General features: G+C 43.2%; 1 protein-coding gene and 1 non-coding gene across 3 annotated transcripts in view; both read right to left on the bottom strand.

Moving 5' to 3' along the window:
• The window catches only part of Ctps1 (CTP synthase 1), a 28,320-nt gene extending 14,099 nt beyond the window's left edge, over positions 1-14,221 (bottom strand). The window contains exons 1-7 of one of the 2 annotated variants that reach the window (XM_057784287.1): positions 14,075-14,221; positions 10,355-10,533; positions 8,799-8,969; positions 6,727-6,827; positions 5,695-5,811; positions 2,078-2,161; positions 1,398-1,478 (exon numbers count right to left, since the gene is read on the bottom strand). In XM_057784287.1, coding sequence (XP_057640270.1) covers positions 1,398-1,478; positions 2,078-2,161; positions 5,695-5,811; positions 6,727-6,827; positions 8,799-8,969; positions 10,355-10,520 — 720 coding nt within the window. In that variant the 5' untranslated portion in view covers positions 10,521-10,533; positions 14,075-14,221. Of the gene's footprint in view, positions 1-1,397; positions 1,479-2,077; positions 2,162-5,694; positions 5,812-6,726; positions 6,828-8,798; positions 8,970-10,354; positions 10,534-12,575; positions 13,233-14,074 lie in introns of those variants that run through there. The other variant, XM_057784286.1, reaches the window with a different exon arrangement.
• On the bottom strand, positions 4,530-4,657 carry LOC130884518 (small Cajal body-specific RNA 4). The gene has a single exon (XR_009058045.1). It is a non-coding gene; the product is annotated as a small Cajal body-specific RNA 4 (non-coding RNA).
• Positions 14,222-26,120: the final 11,899 nt, after the last annotated feature.

Here is a 26,120-nt window from a genome sequence, read left to right as displayed (position 1 = left end):
GTCTAACAAAACTCCTGCTTTCTGTTAAAAGAATAAGAGAAGATGGCTCAGGGCTGGTGAGCTGGTTCAGTGGTTAAGAACACTGACTGCTCTTCCAGAGGTCCTGAGTTCAATTCCCAGCAACCACATGGTGGCTCACAACCGTCTATAATTGGCTCTGATGACCTGATGCCCTCTTCTGGCATGTAGGGATACATGTAGATGGAGTATTCATACCAAAAACAAACAAAAATAAATAAAATTTAAAAATAGAGAGAGAAGATAGCTCTGGTCACTAGTCAGAGATCCTGAAGATGTCAACCATTAAAGTCAAACAAGAAACACAATGTGATCTGAAAAATAAAAGCAACTGGAACTACATGCATGCATCATGATTGACTGTATGTGCCCATAATAAACAAGATTTAACAGAATTTCAGTAGGATGCTAAACTATAAATCAAAAGAAACCACTAGGGTGCCCGGCATGTGGGCTATTCCTAATCAAAAAAAGTTTTTAAAAATATCATTCACTATAGTAACAAAAATGAAGTTATACATAAATCTAAGGTTTATGAAGCAAATCTTACATACTATACAAAAATTGATTTTAACAAGTAGGGCTGGATACCTGAATATTCATACACAAAAAGATAATCTGTCACTACTTACCTCACACTGTACACAAACGCTGACTCAAAATGGGTCTGGTAATGATATAAAACTTGAGAAAATTGAGGAAATTTTTCATGACTATCATTAAGCAGAGAAAGCAGCACAACTCACAAAAGAAAACATTGAACATTTATAAGTTTCTATGCTCCACTAAGAGCATAAAAAGCAAGCCACAGGCTGAAAAAACACTGCATACCTGACAAAAGACTACATTCAGATTAACTTCTTATACCTTGATATAAACAATCCAATGTTTAAAATAGGCAGAAGACTTGCAATTCAAATCTGCAATAAATGTGGACGACTCCTCAGTGAGTAACAGTAAAGAGTTTTCACAGCGTTTATTTTTTTGTTTTTGTTCTTTTGAAACAAGAAGTCCTAGAACTAGCCATGTAGACTAGGCTGGCCTCAATCTCAGAGATACCTGCTTCAGCCTCCTTAATATTGGGATTAAAACAGTGCACTGCCATGCCCAGAGAGTAATTCTTATGAGAATCAATTCTGCTAAAGAAAAGAAATCTCCCCCTTCTTCACTAATGAAAACAGAAGTACCTGAAATAAAGTACACAATAAAGGATCACTGTGAAAAAATGAAAATCATCCTGTGTTCCATGGGTTGAGCGTGAAGCAGAACCTGAAGAGTCCCTGGCTTAAGAGTCACACAAGGAACGTGACTCAGCCCCAGATGCCTTTACCCCAAGGTAAGGAGAAGCAAAGTCATTTCCAGAGGTGAAAAGTACTTACTTGTTCAGGTTCCACATGGCAGAACATAGATATTTTCTCTTTCACGGATGTGTCAAGAGGATTTGAGCATCTGCACACCACCTAGTAATTAAGAAAACAAGGAATTTGGAGCAGAAGGAAGAGTCTAAGTAGGGCTTTCCGCAACTGGAATTAAAATAGCGGTAATGTTCTGAGATGGACCAAAATGTCAGCTCCAAGCACACTGCACATGATCCACAAACACACCACTATCTAGTTTTCAAAACCACAACTCCTAAATCCCAAGCAGAGCATGAGAGACAGCAAAGGGGAAAGAGTGAACTACAAGAGCTAACTGGTTCTCCTCCTCCTCAATGTTCTTAGGAGGAATGAAGGACTGCGAGAAGCAAGACACAAGAAGAAGTATTAGCCTTCCTATGTGCCTGCAAGAAAATCAGACTCCAATCCCAGTCAAAGCCCTGTTTTCTCCACAATTAGACATCTGCTGACAAACATCCATCACACCAGAGGCCAAGATTTTTTTTTGGGGGGGGGGCGTGCAAGACAGGGTTTCTCTGTAGCTTTGGAGTTTGTACTGGAACTCACTCTGTAGACCAGGCTGACCTTGAACTCACAGAGATCCACCTGCTTCTCAGCGAGAGGCCAGATTTTAATTAGATGTGGTCAATAACACCAAAAGCAGACACTGAAGGAAACCTTACCAAGTCTGGAGAAAGCCCAAGTCCTCTAAGCTCCCGAACACTGTTTTGGGTAGGTTTTGTCTTCTGTTCCCCTGTTGAACTTGGCTGTTTTACAAAATAAAAAAACAAGTGGTTCATTTCTCTGACAGCTTTCCAAGCAGGACTTTTCTCTAAATCTCTGATTGGAAAATTTGATTGTACAATTCAGCCTTGATTTTTATTGAAGTTACACATGCATATACTTTAGGGTCAAATGGTTCTATGGGGCTTGGCTTAACAGACAGTATTGCACGGTCTTGCCCTGCCACTCTCCAAATCCTACAAATAATGGGTTTTTCCATATCTGTATTTGGGGCAGAACTGAACCAGAGCTTGGCCAACACTAAAGACAGCCCCCAGTCCATGTCAACTCCCAGTCTACTGCCCTGCTTTCTGCTACAGCTCAGCTTATCTAAGGCATGCTCTACTGAGCTCTCTCCCTCCTGACCCATGATACCATTTCAGCTGTGTACACTCTTGAGTATATAAAGTATTCAGGTAGACCATGTGCCATACTTTATCTATAATAAAGTATCTTTATTCTCTTCCCACACTTAAGACAGATCTGCTAGGTCTAGAGTTCTCAGTTGGAAAGAACCTTCCCTTAGAATGATGGTTCTCAACCTGTGGACTGTGACCCTTGGTGGAATCATGACTTTTTCACAACAGTCACCTAAGACCATTGGAAAACAGCTATTTCTATTACAAATCGTAACAACAGCAAAATCACAGTTATGAAGTAGCAACGAAAATTATTTTATAGTTGGAGGCCACCACCTTAGGTCAACCTAAGGAAGTGCATTAAAGGGCTACAGCCATTAGGCAGGTTGAGAAGAAACATTGCCTCAAGAATGTTTAATGCAGTTTGGTCATACTGAATTAATTTTTTTCCGTAGGGCCTTTGAGGTCTTCTACTTCATTATTCTATACTCTCACTGATAAGGGATTCCCTATGTATGTTGTGAATATGCTCTATTACTATTGATTAATAAAGAAGCTGCTCTGGCCTATGGTAAGGCAGAATATAGCTAGGCGAGAAAACTAAACTGAATGCAGGGAGAAAGAAGCTAGAGGCAGGCAGATGCCATGTAGCCGCCTAAAAAACAAACCACAAGCCTTGTAATAAAATATAAAATAATAAAAATGAGTTAATTTAAGATATAAGAATTAGTTAATAAAAAGCCTGAGCTAATAGGCCAAAGAGTATGTAATGAATATTAAGCCTCAGAGGTTTTTTTGTTTGTTTTTATTTTGTTTTTTGGTTTTATTCGAGACAGGGTTTCTCTGTAGCTTTGGAGCCTGTCTGGAACTCTTATAGACCAGGTTGGTCTCAAATTCAGAGAGATCCGCCTGCCTCTGCCTCCCGAGTGCTGGGAAAAAGGTGTGCGCCGCCACAACCTAGACAGAGAGGTTATTTTATAAGCAGCTTCAGGAACAGGCGGACAGAGAAAATCTGGTCCAGGGGGCCCAGCAGGCGGGGAATATCTATAGCTATACTCATCACTATGAACCTTAGTCTGGCCATTTTAGAATCAACACAGTAAGCACACAATGGGCTCTTCTAATCTAGAAACTGTGTCTTAAAAAGTTTTCTTATGGGCTGGAGAGATGGCTCAGTGGTTAAGAGCATTGCCTGCTCTTTCAAAGGTCGTGAGTTCAATTTCCGGCAACCATCTGTAATGAGGTCTGGTGCCCTCTTTTGGCCTGCAGACATACAGACAGAATATTGTATACATAATAAATAAATAAATATTTTTTAAAAAAAGTTTTCTTATTCAGATCAGAGGCCAGTAAACTCTGTAAAGAGCCAGATAATAACTACTTTAGGGTTTAGTCTTACGTCATGGCTCATGTCCATTACTTGAACACTTAGCAGGCTGTTCAAGGCCAACAGTCTAGACTACAGTGAGTCCAGGCCTCTCTGAGCTACATCATGGCATATTATCTCAAAGCCCATTACTATTACTACTGTTATTATTTTGAGCTTTGTGGACCATAGTTTGTCATACAGATTCAACTTTGTTTCAGTATAAAAGCAATCACAGATGACACATCAACCAAGGAATATAGATCTATTTTCATAAAACAAGCCTTTTAAAAAAAAAAAAAATAGCCCATCAGGGGCTAGAGAAATGGCTCAAAGGTTAAGAGCACTGACAGCTCTTCAGGTCTTGAGTTCAATTCCCAGGAACCACATGGTGGATCATAACCATCTGCAATGAGATCCAACGACCTCTTCTGGCATGTAAGCAAACATGTAGACACAGCACATTCTACATAATAAGTAAATAAACTTAAAAAAAAAAAGAGCCAATCAATAGCCCTTGGCCCCCAAATACAGCCTGTGATTCAAACTACATTTCCCTGTTCATTTCTTTTTTTTCTCTCTTCAATTGATATTTAATTAAAAAAGAATAGCAAAGATAGTGCTGGAAAATGTTGGGTCCTACATTCAACCCTGTGGTTTTCTCCAGTGAGGGCTGCTTTCTTCACCCGTTTGTCTAGGAGGAGTGTATCAGCCAAGTCCTGCTTCATCAGACTCAGCCTTCTTGGTCCTCCAGTTCCCTTATTTCTTTACAGGATACCCTGCTATATACAACATATCTGGACCAATCCTCTCTTTCTTACCTCCTCTCTCCTATTTTCTGTCTCTGTCCTACTTCTGGGTTTTTTTTCAGCTTCCCTCCTTACTGTAATCTCTGTTTATCTAATTCTTAGCTTCAATTCTTACCTGTGTTCCTGTCATATGGCATCCAGTTCCTGCTGAACACATTCAGTTACTGGCTGCTGACTCCTATCTAAAAGCAAACTAGAAGTTCCCTATAAAAGACAGGCTGGTGACTGGGGAGCCTTAGGAGCAGTGTCTTCTCCTAGGCTAGTCACACATAACAGAAGTCTCAGACTTCCCTTGTGGAGGGGCCCAGCCTGGCTCTGGATTCTGAGAACCAACAGGTACAAGACAGTAAGCATCTCGGCAACATGGCATGTTTATGTTTCAGCATCACTGCTCTCAACTATCCAGTGTCTGCTTGTCAGACACTCTCTCCAGGGCTATCTTATAGAAAAAAAGAGACGCAGATGCCTGACTGGGCACAAAAGCAAACAGGTATGAGCAGTCTTTGCAGTGAGCCCTATACTCATCCTACTCCCAGAAGAGCCTGACACTGCCTATCATGAGCCTCTAGAGGGCCACAGGGCAAAAAGAATAGCTTCTCAGCACCCCCTGCTGCAGATGCACACCCAAGGTTGCTCAGTCAGTTTTTATGTGTCAGTGTGCTTTGTAAATTCCTTACTTTTATTACTGCCAACTCATCTCCATGCTCTTTTCTGAATTTGTCTTAAAAAAAGTACTTCACTCTGATTTTGACAGAGAGCAAAGACAAGCATACATGTTCAATCTACTACCTTTATTACAATGAATCCTGATTCATTTTTCAAACCTTTTCCATTTAATCTTTCAGAACACGGACTAGCAAGAAGACTCAGCTACATACATCAAATAAATAAAGCATGTGATTGTAATAAACTAACAGAAGTCTTTATTTCCTATTTCTTGTACCTCCGGTGTTGAAAGCTTAGAACCAAACTGTATACCTTACCTGAGGAACCAGACTGACGTGGATATTACAAAAGTTCTCCTTCTTGACCTTGAACTGGAACTGGCGGAAGGCCTCAATGAAGGGCATGCTTTCAATGTCTCCCACTGTGCCACCAAGCTGAAAAGAAACACCATCTCAGAGGTTAACATTGAATTTCTATCATTGCAGTGTAACTGCAAACTCCTAGCCTTACAGAATGTCAGTCTTCAGACACTGCTTTGTGCTTAAAGTTGATACTATTAGGAACTCCTGATTTCCCTAAAAATATTGAAGATATCGTCACAGCATTTTAAGAAAATGACTGGGCTTGGAAGGTACCTGGAATCAGGTAGTGGTGACACACACCTTTAACACCAGCACTTGGTGGAGCAGAAGCAAACTTTATAAGTTTGAGGCTAGCCTGATCTACAGAGCGAGTTCCAAGGACAGCCAGGGCTACACAGAGAAACCCTGCCTCAAAAAAAAAAAAAAAAAAAGGAGGAGGAGGAGGGAGGGAGGGAGGGAGGGAGGGAGGGAGGGAACCAGAAACTAGACTATAATTCTTAGGCACTGTTGATTCACTTGAGAACTACAGAGGGAGGGAGGGAGGGAGGGAGGGAGGGAGGGAGGGAGGGAGGGAGGGAGGGAGGGAGGGAGGGAGGAGCGAGCCTAGATGAATCTCCTTAGTTAAGTATAACCTTTCTACTAAAAACCACCAGTTATAACAAAACTGCTGGGACTTCCTGAGCTGGGATGAACAGACAGTAGAATAGAAACAAAGCAAAGGAAGCTAGCAAGCAGAGGCAAGCAAAGGGCTACTAATAACAAGTGACAAAATGTGTCCTGTCACTCTGAGTATGTGTTAGACTGTCCAACACACACTAAAAGAGAACACTGTTAGGGAAAATATTGTCTCCCCTGTGCACCATTCCATCTGTTGCTGCACACTGCATGCACAGAAATGGAAGGCTGGGTTTTCACTGGGCATGGTCCTATTGATAGCTAAGGAAAGGAATGACTGAACTAGTTCACACAGGCAAGAATCATACAAACCTCAATAACACACACTTGAGGTTCCAAGCCATCTTCATCTACAGGTATTAATGCCTGTCTCATCACCCACTCCTGGACTGCATCTGTGATGTGAGGGACAACTAAGAAAAGAAAAGAAACCTGTAACTTATGCTTGCCTATCAATCAGCATTTATGAAGGCAAATACATTGACTGTTAAGACAAACTGATATACTTTCTTGTCTAGATATACAAGCAATGGGATATGGGTGTACTTAGGAAAAGTTCTTCCTAAACAAGCAATAGGATCATAATATTTTTGAAGTGCCCTTAAGTGACTCAATAAATCTTTGGGTTCACTTCCCTAGGCTTCCTTTCCAGACTTCTAGACTGTTCTGGAAGCCATGTGAAAAGAATGAAGCCAAAAGTGGCTCCCTAAGCAGCTCCAAACACATGCCCTGTGCAGTCTACTCTTCCACCACACAAGGACACAAAGCCTGTGACCACCCCTACCGCTCTCAGCTGAAGCTGCAGTGGGTGCATCACACCTGAGCGTTTTTCCAGGAGCAAACATACTACCAGAACCCTGTGCCATGTTTCCAGTTTAACCAAAGGGTAGGCAATCCACTGCAAGAGACATAACAACACAGCAAAGCTGTGAAAGGCACGGCACCTAGGGTCAAATCTCAGTTCACGACTCACCAGCTATGCTCAGAGTCGATTATCTCTTTATCTTTAAGCTTGGAGTCTTCAAGTAGAAGTAATTAGGACGTCTACTTCTGAGAATGTCTTATAAGATAGCAGAACATCCAGGATTCAGTAATAACCAGCTACTGTGGGACACTTTTTAGAATCACAGTTGTTGGAGTCAAGAATGCAATTCCCAGGTGACTGGAATGATCTGGGATTAAGCAACAGTGCTCTTGCATAGATATCCATTACCTACGCCACACAGAGCAGCCAAGTGATCTACAAACACTAATCAGAATTCATTACTCCACATTTAAACTCCTTAGGAATCAGTGAAAGCCTCACATAACATCCACTGGGTGACAGCTGCTGTCCCAGACTGTAATGTCTCAACCACAGAAGTTGCCCCTCTAGTTCTTGCCCACAAATTCCTGTAGTCTGGGGCCTGTGTACCTGTGTACCACTAATGGTCTGACCCTTAGTGAGTCACATTTCATGGTGACAAATAAAGGAACAAGTACACCAGAACAAACTGCACAACCAACATGACCTTAATTCACAACAGACCCTCTCTATGTGCCAGGAAGGTGGAGCAGCAGCATCCTGATGCAGTCTTTTAACTCTTTATCAACTCAAATAGCAGAAGCCTTTACCACCTCCATTTTACACAAAAGGAAACCACATCTCAAAAGTGTACAGAATTTTCCTTCCTGTGTTCATAGGGCTAGTATGTAACAGAGCTAAGCACCAAATTATGAAATGATTGGACCAAACTCTGGCCAGGGCAGCCCCAGACCAGAGTCAGGCTGAACCTTGGTTCTCAGTGTAGCAAACTGCTCTTCTACTCAGAGGAAAGCAATGGCCCAAACTCGCATACTGTCATCCCACTAGACCAATGGAGTCCCAGTGCCACCGTTTCAAAGCAGGGAGCACTTTTCCTAAATGACTACTTACAGAAAATCCCAGAACAGCCAACAGATGTCAGCTGAGCTGGTGAAAACTCCAGAGGACCCAGGAGCCCACTTCTCAGACTTCCATCACATGAGAAGCCTGTGTCACATGTATGTTTCCCAACATAAGCAATGGAAGTTCATTTCCCCATCACTTACACAAGCCACCAAAAGTACAATGCCTCAGTTAAGCTTCCTTCACTGCTTAGCATGTAAAAGCAGCAGCTCTCCGGAATCCAACCATGTCGCCATGCTGACTGACAACACCTATGCCATTACTAGAGCCAATAGCAGCTTTCTCCAAAGATTTTCTGAGGGAACAGCCATACAATTTTGAATTTCCAACCGAAAGGATATTTTGGTAATAATACCTTAACAAAATACTAAAATCACATAAAAGTAAATTTTTATACTTAAAAGAAATTAAATTAGCTAATAGTTTCTTTCTTACTTAAAGGTAAATCCAGTCTTACCTTGGACAGTCTTCCCCAAGTAATCTCCTTTGCGCTCTTTGTTAATGACATACTGGTATATCTTCCCCGTGGTCAGATTATTGTCCTTGGTAAGGCGGATATCCAGGAACCGTTCATAATTTCCCAAGTCAAGGTCAACTTCTCCACCATCATCCAGCACAAAAACTTCTCCTTCAGTGAAGAGTGAATATGTTCAAAGAAATGAAAAACACATTTGCCATGTGCAATTTCAATCTTGAAATATAAACATTCAGATGGAACAAAGTCTGCACAACCAGATTACAAAACAAGGACATTATTTCTAGAAAACTAAATGTCTGAAGACAACTGCCAATTACTCTCCAAAAGAGTGCTTCGTGCTTCCAACCTGAACTCACTCACTACTGGGAAGCATGGATCTTGAGCAAAAGACCTACCCAAGCAGCAAACGGTCAAGAAAAGAAGCAGGACTATTCGAAACTTCTATGACATAAACAAAGAAAGGGTGTATTGACTTTATTGTTATTTTGTCTTTTTTTTTTTTCTGAAGCTGAGGACCGAACCCAGGGCCTTGAGCGCTCTACCACTGAGCTAAATCCCCAACCCCGGGTGTATTGACTTTAAAGCCAGCTTTGGAGCACACTTTAGTTCTGAGCAGTTATTAAATAGTTCTAGTTGCCCCATTCCTTTGTTTCACATTTATTCTTCGCAACTTCATGATGGAAATGCTGCCTAGAATGATTCATTCCCACCATCTACATAGGGAACAAGCTCAAAAACAGGAAAACCGTCTTATATCACCCTTCAGAGACCCTAACCCTTTTGTATTAAAATCCCTTCAAAGGTGGATGGGCAATGCTAGCACACGAAGCCCTCGGTTCAATCCTCTAGAACTGAGAGAACAATAAAATTCCTCTAGTATATGGATCCTCTGATGCTACTTGTTAAAACGGCAGTATATATCCTCCAGATTCTTATTTCAACACTAAAAAGCAAAAGTATAGAACTTTAAAATTTGAAGGCACAGGGTCTTAATGAGTTTCACTGTTTTGACAGGGTCTTGCTATATAATCCTAACTAGCCTTGAACAAGTAGCCCAGGTTGGCCTTGAGCTCACTATGTAGTTAGTCCATGCTGGCCTCAGACCTGCACTCCTGTCTCAGCCTCCATAAGTACTAGGACTACTACTACAGGCCTATGCCACCAGACTCAGCTTTAAGGTAGGTTTTAAAACTGCTTCTCCAGCCAGGCAGTGGTAATGCACGCCTTTAATCCCAGCACTCAGGGCCACAAACAGCATATTTTGTCTTCTTTTAAATGACATGAAAAATTTTCATTTCTCTGCCACCACACCCACCTGCCACCCACATTTCATATCTGTTATAGAAAATAAGTTATCTATTAAGATAGCTGCTTCCTTTTATTTTGAGAGAAAAATCATCATTCTGTTACACTAAGGATCATTCTAGAAGGCAGGAAATGGAAATTATGCAAGATGTACACCTAATCCCCAAGAGCTAGCATGTTCTTACATAGACACAGCTACTATTTAGAAGAGAAAACTGCAGTTCGCTTACCATGTTCATAAGGAGAGAATGTTCCTGCATCAATGTTAATGTAGGGGTCAATTTTAATTGATGTTACATGTAAGCCACATGACTTGAGTATTGTGCCCACACTACTGGCAATGACTCCTTTTCCAATTCCTGATATAACACCACCAGTAACCAGAATGTACTTCATTTTCCCTTTTAACCTAGAAGGGAAATTTACATATAAGTACACAGATCTTTTTTTTTTTTTATAAATTCTTTTTTTTGGGGGGGGGGGTTCGAGACAGGGTTTCTCTGTGGTTTTGGAGCCTGTCCTGGAACTAGCTCTTGTAGACCAGGCTGGTCTCGAACTCACAGAGATCCGCCTGCCTCTGCCTCCCGAGTGCTGGGATTAAAGGCGTGCGCCACCACCGCCCGGCAAGTACACAGATTTTTATATATACATCTTACAAACAAACCTTCACAGCCAGTTAGCCAGTATCATTGCCAGACACTGAGTACCAGGCAAATGTCTCAAAATTTCCCCTATGGGAGAAAAAACGTCATAATCTTGAAAGAGCATTCCAATTCTCCTTGAAAAAAAATGTGTTTGGCTAAACACACAGAGAACAAAGCTCCGCTAAGTTCTAGAAGACTGACCAACAGGAAAGAACTGTTAAGCGTTTAAAATAAGTCATACAAAACCTCCAGTTCCTTCAATTACATGTAGTTCTCATCTGTAGTTTAATAAATGTTTCTTGGCAGCAATCTCTCCCAGGTATGCCCTAAAGAGATGACACAGGCTGAAGGAAATGGAACTTGTGAAATAATCCAGTCCAAAGCCCACACTGAACAGAGGAGGAGGCAAACAGAGATCACACTAAACCCAGATAGTAAAAAAGCAGTAAAAGAAATACTCGAGACAAGTAGTGTAGATGCAAGGTCAGCAGTCAAGAGACCAGGGAAAACAGCAGACAAGCAAGGAGACAGGGACACATCAAAAGATTTGTCACCAGTCCCCAGCTTGGGAGACTACTGGGTCAGCAAACCTAAATTTAACCAAAAAAAGAAAATGCAGTCACCCTGTGGCAGGAAAACACTTACTTTAGCAAAAAGACACTTTTTTTCCCTCTAGAAACGTTCTGTGTGAGGCCAAATTAAAGCTAAGGAACAAGACAGGGAAGTTTTGCTGGAAGCATTTCCCAACCCCACTCCTCCCAGGAACATACTTGGCAAGGAAATCATAATGATTGAAATATCTTTCCCCTCAAACAGCAAGGAATGCTAGCCTGCTTTTTCTATTCTCTGCTGCAATGTTTCAAAAGTATGTTTCTGCAAAATGCAATCGGGTTTCCAGAAAGGGTTTGACTGGGTGTGTTTCCTGTAAAGGATCACTTAGCCGGGCGGTGGTGGCATACGCCTTTAGTCCCAGCACCAGGAGGTAGAGTAGAGGCAGCCATCATTTAAGAGCTGGACCCCTTCCGCCCAGTTGCTTTCTGGGGATGTATCTATTGACAGTGGTGAAGAGCAGGTCTCCAAAGATCTCATTTGGGAAAATGTAAGAAATGAGCCAAAAGTAAGCATCTGAGCTCCATGTCACCTCTGGGGTCATTAAAGAGCCCTTTCCATCCCTGCAGTCTGCTTGTCTGTGGACCTGGACTTTCCATTAGTTTCTTGGGTCTCAAGACTGGTTACATAGCTGGGCAATGGTGGCGCATGCCTTTAATCCAGCACTAGGGAGGCAGAGGCAGGCGGATCTCTGTGAGGCTAGCCTGGTCTATAAGAGTTCCAGGACAGGCACCAAAGCTACAGAAACCCTATCTTGAGGGGGAAAAAAGGGTACTCTTGGGAAGGAGGGTTGTCCCAAGTTTGAAGACACTCTACAAACATAAGGAGACCCTATCTCAAAAGAGGGAAAAGAGACTTATTTTATGGGGGAAAAAAAAATCAAAAGAAATTCTGACTAATCTTTAACCCATGACTTTCAGGAGTTTTCAGTATGTTAATGCAGATTGTGAACCCCAAAATATGGCACAGTTTCTTCCTCACACTAAATGTTTGTTATTTGGGAGATTTGCTGTCACCTCATAACTGAATGGTTCATCAGCACATGCATACTAAACTTGGGTATATTTTAGGTATGTGCTAACCTGGCATATCTCACAAAGTCTATTAGACACACGGAAAAAATTTCTGATGTTCCTACAGATTCCTCAGCCACTCTGAATGAGTTCAGAACAGGTTGCTACTGCAAGAATCATCTCACCTTGCCCCACCAGAGAATACTTTGGCAGTCTTCCCACAGTGACTGGCAAGAAAAAAAAAAAACAAAAAAAAACAAAAAAAACAAAAACCCAACCACAGAGATCCAGTTGGAGAGGACCCATTCCCTAACATTTACAAACTACCTACTATGGGAGAGCTACTCACATGCTAGGGGCACCTCAAAAAAATCTAAGTCAGATGAGGGTTCATACTTCAAATTTCTAGCAGGCTGGTTAAAACACTTAAAATTAAACGACTAGCAGGGTTTGATGGAAGGAAGCACAGAGAACGCACCGAGGCTCTTAAAGGGAAATAAGAAAGCCCATCTTTCAGTGACAGGAGCAAGGTAGCCTCCTGGGGCTCTTCAGAGGACAGGGAGGGATGACCTGGAGTCAGGAGGATCCAGGCGCTCTTGTTTTGAAGACCTGCCTTGCAATGGGCCTTAAAGGCTGTCTGACCGAACCAAGCTAAACAACAGCAACGCATGAACAAGCAGGTGAGCCCCGGGGATACACCAAGGAAAGAGGATGAGGGCAAAGGGATGGATTGGGCAAAGGGCCAGCCCATGGATGGGCAAAGCTGAATGTCCACGGTGAACTTTTTCCTGAAGATGACAAGACACTAAAGGTTTTCAAGTACAAAAGCAATATAGATCAAGAGATGAAAAAAAAAGGAGGGAGGGAGGGAGGGAGGGAGGGAGGGAGGGAGGGAGGGAGGGAGGGAGGGAGGGAGGGAGGGAAGGAAGGAAGGAAGGAAGGAAGGAAGGAAGGAAGGAAGGAAGGAAGGAAGGAAGGAAGGAAGGAAGGAAGGAAGGAAGGAAGGAAGAAGGAGGTTCAGAACCCGTCAGAACCAGCTGGTGTAGAGATCTCGATCTAGCCGCCCGCTGCCTGGGTTCGCGCAGCCGTAAAAAGTGGGACGAAAACCCCCGCAGCAGCAGCCGCGTCACCGGGCTGCTGAGGAGTCAAAGGGACGAGTGTGGCCGTCCGTAAGTGAGCCACGCTGACGTAAACCAGCTCCAAACGCCAGCATCTTCGCCCCGGACTGGAAAGAGCGACAGCGGCTGGGTGGCCCGGCCCGTCAGGCCCAGCGAGCCTACAAGCCCCCTCCTCCCGCGGGCTAGGGCCGGAAGGATTCGCCAGGCCGCCGGGCCGGCCCCACCGGTGGCAGGCTGAGGCCCGGGGAGGCCCCTCTGCGGCGGCCTTCGGCGCTTTCCACCACACCGATCCCGGCTGCCTGGGTCTCCCCACTCGACCCCATCTCCCTCAGCTGGGCCACGCGGCCCGCGCGCGCGGGAGCCGGTACCTCGCGTTCCGAGACTGCCCGCCCCCGCTCCCGTTAGAGACGCAGCCCATTGGGCAGGAGCCGGGATGTCTCTCCCCTGATTGGTGAGGACAGGCGTTTATCACCCCAGTGGCGTGGCCGCCCGCGCCGGGGCTCTGTCGGCGCCACGGGCTCCTGCACCCGGGAGCCGTTCCTCCGGGATCCCCGAAGTCAGCCTACCTGAGGCCGGCTTCAGAGTCTCACGTCAGCCACAAGCAGGCGGACGCGCGCACGGTGAGGCTCGGGCAACCAGTGCTCGGCCGGGCCGCACGCGCCAGCCGTCTTTCGGAGAGGCGGACCCGAGGCGGTGCGCACGCAGAGGGCGGAGAGGGGCGGCCCGGTGGGTGGGGCTATGGTGCGCAGGCGCGGGGCGGCTCCCTCCGCCCCCCCCTCTTGTGACTCGTTGTGTGGCCGCCAAGGGGGGCACCCGGGTCGGCCGGGTTTTACTGGCGGCTGTCGTGTGGCTCACATCGAAGCTGGACACTGAGGGCCTTCGCCTTGTCCCGCCATAGCCGGTGGACGCTCTCGCCATCTGCCTCCGCCCGTGCTGCGGGCCAGGCCGTCTCGTGGTCTCGCCCCGCGCGGCCGCTTCCTCCCGGTGCTGCCTGTCTTCCCCGCCATCGGGCCGGGCCGCTCGGCTTCGGCCCCTAGGCAGCCTACCTTTCCTCCCAGCGTGCCCAGACGGTGGCTGCTGTGGAACAACGGTCGCGAGCCGAGTGCCCTGCGCCTTTGTTCCCTGAGCTGCGCGCACTCGGTGGCGTGTCCTCCCGTAGCCAGGAACCCGACACCAGAACTAGTGCACGGAGGCTAGATGGGCCCGCTCCTAGCCGTTAATCGGGATTTTTACAAATGCCTCCTCCCGAAATGCTTGGGACCAGGGGATGTGAACATGTGTGTGGTATAGGGGGCTGAAACAGAGAAGGGAAATAGGACTAGAAAATGAGGCAGAAGCAAAGGCTTGTGTGCAGACTCCAGGCGAGGCCGGGAAGAGCCTAGCAGAGCCAAGCAGGCTGGAGAGGTTGGAAGGGCAGCTCCAGGCACAGCGTTACAGACGAAAGGTTTCATGCCCCTGAGGTGGGTGGAAAGGCATAGAAACTTGTAAAGCCGTGTTTCTCAATCTTCCTAATGCTACGACCCTTTAATACCTCATGTTGTGGTGACCTCCAGCCATAATATTTTCATTTTTACTCCATAACTGCAGATTTGCCACTGTTAGGAACCGTAATGTAAATATCTGTTTTCTGATGGATGGTCTTAGGCGACACCTCATGAGGTCGCGATCCATAGTTTGAGAACCACCGTTCTAAGGTGGGGGTTTTGTCTTTTGCAAAGTACATGTGAGTTTTTAATATCTTCCACTGCAAACACTACACAAGGGTACCCTGAACTATGCTGGGCCTGTTTCCTTTCTTAGAAGCAATTTACCACTTTTTTCTGTCTTCACTGAAAGAGTTAAAGAAAAGGTATGTCTGCCATGACCACACTAGCATTACAGGAAAATGACTCAAACGGGTGGAATTCCAAGAAACCAGTTAGGAGACCTCTCTAGGGACTGCTCTCGGGGATTTCTGGAGTCTTCCAAATCCAAACCAACATTGTACTCTGAACCTGCCAGCGCACCCAAACTGCTCAACACCAGGAATCCTCTACCAAAGGCACAAAAAGGAATCCTTCACCCAGCCACCCTTCTGGGAGACCCCTTCACTCCTCTCCAGCCTCCTTCCCATAATGTCTCCCAGCTGATGGTCACCAAGAAAATGGAAACCACCAGAACTATCAACCTGCTTTCGGGTTTGTAGGCAAGCATTGTCTTTCCTCCTGAGGACAAGCGGCTGCACTGGAGAGGTCAGCCTCTCCCCAGTGCTTCAGGCGCCAGCTAAGCTTGTCAGCTCACCAGTGTCTGGAATGTCTCCCTCTCTTTCCATTGTCCTTGTGCAATAATGTTAGAATTTCTCCCATGTTAACCCAGAGCCCCGGTTTTGGAGTCTACATCCATCTTTGGTTAACCCATCCCCCATTTCTATCACTTCTCAGCAAAATTTGTGGAAAATGTTGGCACTGCAGATCTCTGAATTTTTTTTGCCCCTTGTACGAGTTCTAATCAGCCATTGTTCATGCTCTGTGAATTGAACTCTTGACATTCTTTGGTTGTGAGCCATAGCCTTTGAGGCCTGACCCATCTTTCCAGCCCAGTTCATGTTCTGTAATTCTACCAAAAATGTTTTTGTCAAAAATCAAGTTCATGTTCCCAAACCTTTTCTCAGTCCCTGAATGCAGATTCTAATCTCATCTGTTCTCAGGCCCCAAAGGAAGACAATGTGTTCATGCTGTGGATGCACGTGCATGCAGTGAGGGGTGTGCACACATACCCAGACAGCTTGTTTCCCTAATCTTAGACCCAGTCTTCCTATAAGCTTCTGTGTTCAGCCATAGTGTGTCCCAAAAACCAGACCCCTAACTTGACATTTTCTGTAACATTGTATGGCCCAGCTGGTCATCCTTCCCTAAAATGTTCTTCCCTTGGCTTCTAGGAAACCACATTCAAATTTTTTTCTAATTTTATAGGCCTCTTCTTCTGGATCTCCCTAGATTCTCTTCTTGACCTGTGAACGCTGACCTGATAAAGGGCTCACTCAAAAAGTCTCCATCTAAAATCATCTTCAAAATGACAACTCTGAGCCGGGCGGTGGTGGCGCACGCCTTTAATCCCAGCACTCGGGAGGCAGAGGCAGGCGGATCTCTGTGAGTTCGAGACCAGCCTGGTCTACAAGAGCTAGTTCCAGGACAGGCTCCAAAACCACAGAGAAACCCTGTCTCGAAAAACCAAAAAAAAAAAAAAAAAAAAAATGACAACTCTGGGGCTTCTAATCCCAGCCTGAACTTGTTCTGAACGTCAAGAGTAATTCCCCTCCTAGTGCAGTCCTGAGTCAGCTAGGCACCTTGCCCTCTGGCTATGCCTGGCTCTCTGTGCCGCCTTTCATAGCTGACAGCTCAGCAGAGGATGAGGTCAAGGTAGATTGTGTAGAGGGCAAGACTTGGTGTGGTACAAACAACTGGGCTCTGACTACAAAGCACAGAAACAGATAATACATAATTGTAGTCAGATTTTTCTTAGGGTCGCCAGCTCACAAAAAAATGGCATGGAGACTTATTAATTATGAAAGCTCAACCTTAGCTTAGGCTTGTTCCTAACTAGTTCTTATAACTTATATTAACCCATATCTTTAATCTGCGTTCTTTTACATGGCTCGGTTACCTTTACTCTGTACTTCCCATCCTGCTTCCTCTCCATCTAGCTGGTGATTCTGCCTTTCTTCTTCCCAGAGCTCTCTCTGTCCAGAAGTACCTGGTATAACTCCTACCTAGCTATTGACCATTTAGTTTTTTATTAGACCAATCACAATGACGTATCTTCATACAGTGTAAAGGAATGTTCCACAACATTTCCCCCTTTTGTCTAAAAAACAAAAAAGGGTTTTAACTCTAACACAATAAAACAATATACAATAAGAACAAATATCAGGTAAAAATTATATTTACAATATCCAGTCCATTTGTATTTGGCAAATTTAGAGAAAATATTCCATTATCTAGCCTATCTTAGTCCAAAGTTGTAGACATAAACCATTTTTGTCATAACTTGTATTACCATTCTAAAAATATCTTTTTAGATAAACAACTTAAGGTTTTATGTTTCTCAGCCTTATAAACTTTACATCTCTCTTGTAAGTTTCTTATCTGAATTTGATAACAAGGAAACATATAACTACATAGTCTTCAATCTCCACCAGAGACCCAAGAAGCATAAAATATTACTTGAGCAAACAAAAAGTGCAGAGCAAACAACTTCCAGAACTCTAGAAATGACAGAGACATCTGGCTGCCTGGACAGTCTCCCCAAGGTTCCTCTGCAGTATTGGGGCATCCATCTTTGACCTACATGCCTAGACTGTTGTTGGAGACCAGCATCAACAAGTATACCACTTATCATGGTAGGGGTATGGGGATTAGAAAAATAAGTGAAAATAATAAAACAGAAGCATAAGATAGTACTGGGAGGGAGTTCCAGTGAATACTAAAATCACCCACATTTAATTTCCATTTGCTTAAAATTCCCCAACCCCAAAAGGTAGGAGTAAGATTTAAAAAACAAAAACAACAACAACAACAAAACATTAACATGATACAAGGAAATGAACAGATCATTTGAAGGTTGCAGGCTACATTCTTAGTTAAACATTCTCTTTCTAGAACAAGACAAGTAAATACTCACAACCTAGATCAAAACATCCTGTAGGCAAAACACTCCCTGGGTAGAATCCATTGTCATCTCCCTAAGGAGTAGGAACTTAGTTGGATCCTTAGGCTTTTGTCTGAGGTAAAAACAGACAATAACCTTGAAGGAATAGAAGTAAGTTCCAACTCTCTGACTTTCAGACAAAGTGGAAATAGAATCACATTTTTGGGCCTCTACAGACTGTCTGATGTTTCCGTAAAGCAGGAATTTTGAAGGACTGTTGTTGACTGAGGTTTTCTGTCCTTCCTGGTTCCCAAAGAAATCACACAGAGGTCTACATTAACTGTAAACTGATTGGCCCATTAGCTCAGACTTCTTCTTTTTTTTTTTTTTTTTTTTTGGTTTTTTCGAGACAGGGTTTCTCTGTGCCTTTGGAGCCTGTCCTGGAACTAGCTCTGTAGACCAGGCTGGTCTCGAACTCACAGAGATCCGCCTGCCTCTTGCCTCCCAAGTGCTGGCTAGCTCAGACTTCTTATTAACTCTTATAACTTATATTAGCCCATTATTCATGTCTATGTTAGCCACGTGGCTTGGTACCTTTTTTGGTGAGGCAGTCACATCTTGCTTGCTCTGTGGCTGGATCAGGACTCCCACCAAGATTTCCTTCTCCCCAGAAGTCTCCTGTTCTCATTGACCCGCCTCTACTTCCTGTCTGGTTGTCCCACCTATACTTACTGCTTGGCTAATGGCCAATCTGTGTTTATTTGAAATATAATTGACAGAATACTGACCATTGTCCCACACCAGACTGTTCTACTTTTAGGCCTTGGCAAAGTTTGGCAGTCTGCTTTCTTTTGTGTTCTGTTTATCCAGTTTGGACAGCATACTATCAGCAGTCAAAGCAAGGGTAGTTTTCCCAAATGGCTAGCTTTGCCACAAAGAAAGCAAACTCCATATGAAGGCTCTTTGATGCCTATCATCCTTTTTTGTAGTAAATTGATGTTGCCATGAGCAGACATGTCTCACTATCAAGAAAAGCCTTATAGCATTTTAAATACATATTCTATAGTTCTTTGAAGTGTTTCAAGACCACCTGTCTATCTAAAAATATATGTTGGACCTACTAACCTGCATTTCTTTATTATCCTAAATAATTTTTAATAACTTTCAAGGACTAGAAATTTACATTACATTATTAAATGAGCTGCATAGGTGCAATACCTTAAATGAGATTAGAAACATATGTACAGTATATTCTAATTGAAAATAACCTTAAATTTGTATTAATATACAAAATTCCATACCAATGTAAAATATTTGAGACTAGTGGTTGTTCAAAAGTAGACTCAACAATCCATCCTTTTATCTCATCATTTTTATACTATATTTCCCTTTTCCTTTTAGAAAGAGATCTTTTTTTTATCTTTCTCCCTGACCATGACCAGTAACAATTTGGAACCAATCCCCCTAAATGATGACAAACATCCATACCCATCAAATAACCAAAAAGCCACCTATTCCACCTTCTGGGAGTATAGGTGTTGTGTCCTCCAGACTGCTTCCTGTTGTCTGGGGGCAATGACAACTTTGGGGAACCCTGAGGAAACTGGGATAATGGTCAAGTCCTAGAATAACTAGCCATAATGTTTGTTGTTCAGTCTCTGTGCAATGGGAGAGTGCAAGGCTTATCTGTAGTCCTGGCTGGCCCATCTCAACCAGCAGGCTTACAGCTGTTCTAGATGTAGAACCATGAGGAAACTGCAGCAGAGGCACTCCGTCCGAGAGGCTGTGTCACCTGGGCTTCTTTGTTTCTTTGGGGTCTGGTCCCCTTACTCCGGAAACACACAAACTTTCCCAGCACTTGGGAGGCAGAGGCAGGCGAATCTCTGTGAGTTCGAGGCCAGCCTGGTCTACAAGAGCTAGTTCCGGGACGGGCACCAAAGCTACAGAGAAACCTTGTCTCGAAAAACCAAAAAAAAAAAAAAAAACAAACAAACTTTCAAAGGTAACATACATACCTGCATTAGCGCAAGTATGGACGGTGTGTTGTACACAAACCAGCCAAAGATGATTTTTTTGTTTCATGTTTGAGCAGGTAAAATATATGTCACCTGTCCTGTAATTTTTCTAGGTTTATTTCCGTATGCCGGTTGCCAGGATTTCCAGGGGGTCTTCCCCAATCAAACCTGATCTTTTTTTTGTGTGTGTGCTTTAGGCATGGATTTTATTCATTTTTTTACTCTAAAACATTATACATGACTAACTAAACCTGATCTTCTTTAACCTTAAACAAATCCACAATCTTCCATTTTCTGTGTAAGCAAAGGCATAGTTTATTTTCCAAAGCAATTCATTTTCTGACTTCCATTTTGAAGTTAAGGCATTTCTAAAGTTTAATTCAGCAGTTCCTTCCACAATCCAATGTGTCTCAGCAGCTGTTGTTCCCTGTTTATTAGCATTCAAAAAGTCAAAATCAACAAGATACCATGTAGGATCCAGGCTCTCCACGTACTTTCCATCTTTCCATAACTTATTTATTTATTTATTTATTTATTTATTTATTTATTTATTTATTTTTGGTTTTTCGAGACAGGGTTTCTCTGTAGCTTTGGTGCCAGTCCTGGAACTAGCTCTTGTAGACCAGACTGGCCTCGAACTCCCAGAGATCCGCCTGCCTCTGCCTCCCGAGTGCTGGGATTAAAGGTGTGCGCCACCACCACCCGGCCTCCATAACTTATTTTTATATTATTTTGTTCTCTATTTAAAGACTTGGTCTTATTATTTTATAAACTACTTTTTCTATGACTGTCTATACCCATTTCTTTTCTTTTTTAAACCTACACACATTTTTAAACACATTGTAACCTATTTAGAGGTTTTTGTTTTTCTATCTGAATCTGTCTTTACAACATATCTGTAACCTTTTATATCTACATGAGCAAAACCTTAAACCAGCTGGCACTGGCTCAAGCCCACAGGCAGTGGCCAGGAGTCTCTATGCCGATGCCTGCATGAGAGACTAAGGACAGGAATTCACGTTTGTCTTCATTTTTGTGTGTTTGGAACCCTTTTTTAATCTTTCTCAGGTCTTAAACATGGAGATACATGCCCCCACTTTGGATGCCATTTGTTGCTGGTCTTTTTTGTAGGGACCATCTACTCCCCAGTAATGACAGAGACTTATTAGTCAGTATAAAAACTTGGCCTATAGCTTAAGCTTGCCCTATAAGCTTTTTTTTTTTTTTTTTGAGGATGGATATTTTGTGGGTTATGGAAGGGAAGGGGAGAGGGGGTAAGGAGAGAAGGGGGAAGAGCAGAGAAAAAGAAAGAGAAATAGAGACAGAGGGGGAAAGGGGAGACGTGGGGAGAAGGGAGCAAGGCAGAAGCTGCCTCTTTGGGAGAGAGACAGAAAAAGCCCATTAGCTCTTATAACTTAAAATTAACCCACATTTTAAAATCTACATTCTTCCACACAGTGATTATCTCCATTTTGCGCATCTTCCTTTCTCTGAGTCTGGCTGGTGACACTTCTTCTTCCCAGTGCTCTCTCTGTCCAGAGGTCCCTGATAAACCTCCTGCCCAACTATTGGCCATTTAGCTTTTAATTAATACCAATCATAATGACACATCTTCACATAGTGTAAAGAACTATTCCACTACACATAATGAAGTAAGTGTGGCTTGTCCCAAGAAAACTGTGTTTCAATAAAACTTTCTTTACAGAAGTACAGAATTAGTATGAAGACCAAAGCTTGGCAGTCCCTAAATGAAACATCCATATCCCTAGCTTCTTCCTTGCCCTGTTGGTTCCCCTTACTCCTTCATGGGGTTAGCCTAGAGCAGGAAGCATTTTCCACTCACAAACTCTTTTCACCCAAGAAGGAACTCTGAGTTACATAAGTGTATAAAATAAACATTTAATGATAATACGTCATGAAGAAACTTAAGGTAATTACATGTATAACATATCAAAATATATATTTGAAACATGAAAACAATTTTCATACTACTGAAATGGACAGCTTGTTTATTTTTACATGAAGAAGTAAGTCACTGGAAAGATGGTTCCGTGAGCAAAGTACTTCCTGCACAAGCATGAGGACCAACCTGAGTTTGAATCCCCAGCACCCACATGAAAAGATAAACAAGACAGCACACACTTGTAATCTCAGTGATAGGAGGCAGAGACAGGTAGATCTTAGGGCTTATTGGCCAGGTCAGCAAGTCTAGCCAAAAAGGTAAGCTCCAGGTTCAGTGGGAGACCTTGTCTCAAAAATTAAGCTGAAGAAACATTTGAGGAAGACAGTCTAGCATCAACCTTTGGCCTCTCAGCCACCTCATATGCCCATGCACATGAGCATACACACATACACACACCACACATCTTGGTTGAATACTTGATAATGCAGGACATAGGGTATCTTCAAGGTTTTCCTGAGTTGATAGATTTTATTTTATAATCATCAGTAGTGAGAAGACTAAATAAGTGTGTAATGTGAAATGTCAGAACTATGTTTATAGCTGCTTCAGAAATTGCTGTAAATCTGTCCTAATCCCAAGCCAAGTCATTTAATGATTCTTAAAAAATTAAAATCAAATCAGAAACCCAAACAAAATTTTTAATAATTTTTATTTCTATTTTAATGTATGAGTGCTCTACAGGTGTGTCTGCATGCCAGAAGAAGGCATCAGATCTCACTATAGATGATTATGAGTTGCTGGGAATTAAACTCAGGTCCTCTGAGCCAGTGCTCTTAACCACTGAGCTGTCTCTCCAACACCTACCCCAAACAACAATTTCTTTCTCTTTATACTTTTTTATTGGTATTTATTGAGCTCTACATTTTTCTCTGCTCCCCTCCCTGCCTCTTCCCTCCTCCCTTCAATCCTCCCACAAGGTCTCCATGCTCCCAATTTACTCAGGAGATCTTGTCTTTTTCTACTTTCTACTTCCCACATAGATTATATCTATGTAAGTCTCCCTTAGTGACTTACCATATTTTCCTGCCATCATTCCTTAGCATCACGTTTGTATATATTTGAATTGTATTGTATTAGAATGGGATGCATCTGAGTTGGCAGAGTACATTTCTGTTATGTTCGCATTGTTGTCTAAGTTCTCTGGGATTGTGGTTTGTAAGCTGGCTTTCTTTGCTTTATGTTTAAAAACCACCTATGAGTGAGTTCATGTGATAATTGTCTTTCTGTGTCTGGGTTACCTCACCAAACAACAATTTCTTAATCAAACATTCTTTTCCTTTTCTTAGTACAAGGGCAACCTTGAACTTTTGGTTCTCTTCCCAAAGGTGAGGGTGACAGACGAGGACCACCATGCTTGTTTTGCCTGAATGCAGGCTTCCTCCATAACAGAAATATACTCTGCCAACTCAGGTGCACCCCGTTCTAAAACAATACAATTCAAATATATACAAACTTGATGCTAAGGAATGATAGCAGGAAAATATGGAAAGTCTTTGTTTTCTGTCATCAAACTACTAGGCTTCTGTAAGAGCAGAAGACTCAGCATGTCCTCTGCAGTTTATAGCACGCAACAGATTTAAAACTGAACCGAGGTGTTTCAGGCAACAGTCACTGGCTTTGCATGTACAGTGCAAAGTGCGTACACGTTGTACGCCTTGAACCAAGGCTATGTAAAACCACAAGATACAACCCAGGTTGAACACTGCCCAAAGTTATCTTAGGTTCATCCCATGTTTGATGTTGAATTCATTTTGGTGGTTTTACACAGCACACACATCCAGTTACACAACTCCACCTGAGGTTTCCAGTCATGGTTTAAAGGTGCTGAGTCCTCCAGCACTCTTCAGTCGTTCACTGACTCAAGAGCCCCACCTCAGGCCATGTTCCCAGGGGACCTGATTAAGACAGCACCCCTCCCACACATTCTCAGCTTACTGGATGCTGCCCGAGGTGTTGGTCACAGTGTGTTGACATTGCTTATTTTCTTGTCTGGCTCCTCTACCCAGATTGGAATCTCTTTGAGGTTACTTAACCTTCCTTTGCCTCCAATTCTTTATCAGGTACCATCTTGTTCACCTTTTAATAAGCAGGATCTAACATCTTTCTCACTAGGACCCTCCCATGAAAACACCACCATTATCACTATCTTAAAGATGATGAAGACCGGAATGGAGTGAAGGAATGCAAATGAAAACACCACCATTACCACCATCTTAGAGATCATTGGTTCTCAACCTGTGGGTCTCTACCCCTTTGGAATGAGCAACCTACAGGGGTCACCTAAGACCATTAGGAAACACAGATATTTCCATTACAATTCATAGCAGTAGCAAAATTACATCTGTGTTGTAGCAATGAATATAATTTTATGGCTGGGGACACCACATGAGGAACTATATGAAAGGGTTAGCATTAGGAAAACTGAGAACCACTGTTACAGATTGTGAAGAACAAACTGCAGTGAATGCAAATGGCCTCCCAAGGCAGTGTGCCATTCTCTTTGAACCATCCTTCTGTGCTGTCCCCCTCATTCTGCCCAGCGTGGAACCTTTCCTTGACTTTCACATCACCATGTTGTCAGTCTGTCTAGCAATCTCACAGGTTAACTCAGTGAGAGATAGGGCAGGAGAGAGAGAACTATTATCAAATACGTTGTCAGTTTTCACAGACTGAAAATATTCTAAAATTATAATATATTTTTTTAAAAAACATATGCATGACACAAAACTCAGAAGACATGACTGGAAAGGCCACACCTGTGCCCTGGTCCCCAGTTTCTGCTCAGAGACAGCCACTATTCCCAGGTTCTTATTTATCAATTGAAGGGGCACCCTGTGAATGCATATATAGTCTTTCTTGTTGGCTGCATGCTGTCTGTCAAATCAGGTCTCCTCATCTAAGTTCACTTTTTTACTTACGTTATTTAGTGAATTTACAATCACAATTTATAATGTCTTTGATCACAAAGAATTTAAAGTACTTTGTGTGTATATGTATGCAAAATATGAGAGAAAAATTAAGCAGAAAAAGTCCTACTATGAACAGTAAAATGTATGACTTCATTAAGGATCAAACTGTAGAATTCAAGGCGGTTTTCCAGCTTCTGAACTGAGGAGACAAAAACGAGATCCTCTACCCCCACTGTGGGGACTTGATGAGGGCTCTGGGCCAGAAGCACACCAATGCCAGGTACGCAAGGTCCTGTGAGCCCAAAGAGCAATGAGACGAATAAGATGATTCTGGACTTTGAGCACCCACTGCCCATGCTGTGGGCTATAGCAAAGAATCAGGGCTAGGAACTATGAGGGTTATGTTGTAGGCCTTCAGGTGTCTGACAAGAAATGGAATGGTACTATCATGGGCCCTGAAGTCTGTCCTGTCCTTGTTACCCTTTGTGGGACGAGGGGTAAACGCAGATGTTGGTGTCAAGAGTATGAGGACCTCAGTGGATGCACCCACCATGACAAGCTTATCTGGATGGTGGTGAATGACTTTGTATATATATAAACTTGCTGTGTAAACCAGCTTAGCCTTGAAATCACAGAGGTGCACCTGCCTCTGCCTTCCAAAGAACTTTTCTTTTTTTCATATTTTTTATTTAAAAAATTTATTTTTCATTTTACATACCAACTCCAGTTCCCCCTTCTCCTCTTCTCCCACCTCCCCCACTCCCTTTCCTACCCCCCATCCACTTCTCAGAGGGAGTAAGGCCTTCCTTGAGGAGTCATCAAAGTCTGACACACCAACTTGAGGCAGGACCAAGCCCTTCCTCCCACCCTGCCCTGTATTAAGGCTGAACAAGGTATCCTACCACAGGGAATGGGCTCCAAAAAGCCACAAACTTTACTTTTCAACGACAGCCCACTGCCTTCAAGATAAATTTTAAAAAGCATACTGTAGGTCTAGGGAGATGGCTCAGTAGGTAAAAATGCTTGCCTTGCAAACATAAGGACCCAAGTTCAATCCCCAGAGACCATGTAAAAATGCCCAGTGGTGATGTGTGTATGC

This window comes from Chionomys nivalis, chromosome 11 (assembly GCF_950005125.1).
Source record: "Chionomys nivalis chromosome 11, mChiNiv1.1, whole genome shotgun sequence".
NCBI lineage: Eukaryota > Metazoa > Chordata > Mammalia > Rodentia > Cricetidae > Chionomys > Chionomys nivalis.
Note: the sequence above shows the minus strand (reverse complement) of the source record. Positions and strands in the feature narration are given on the sequence as shown.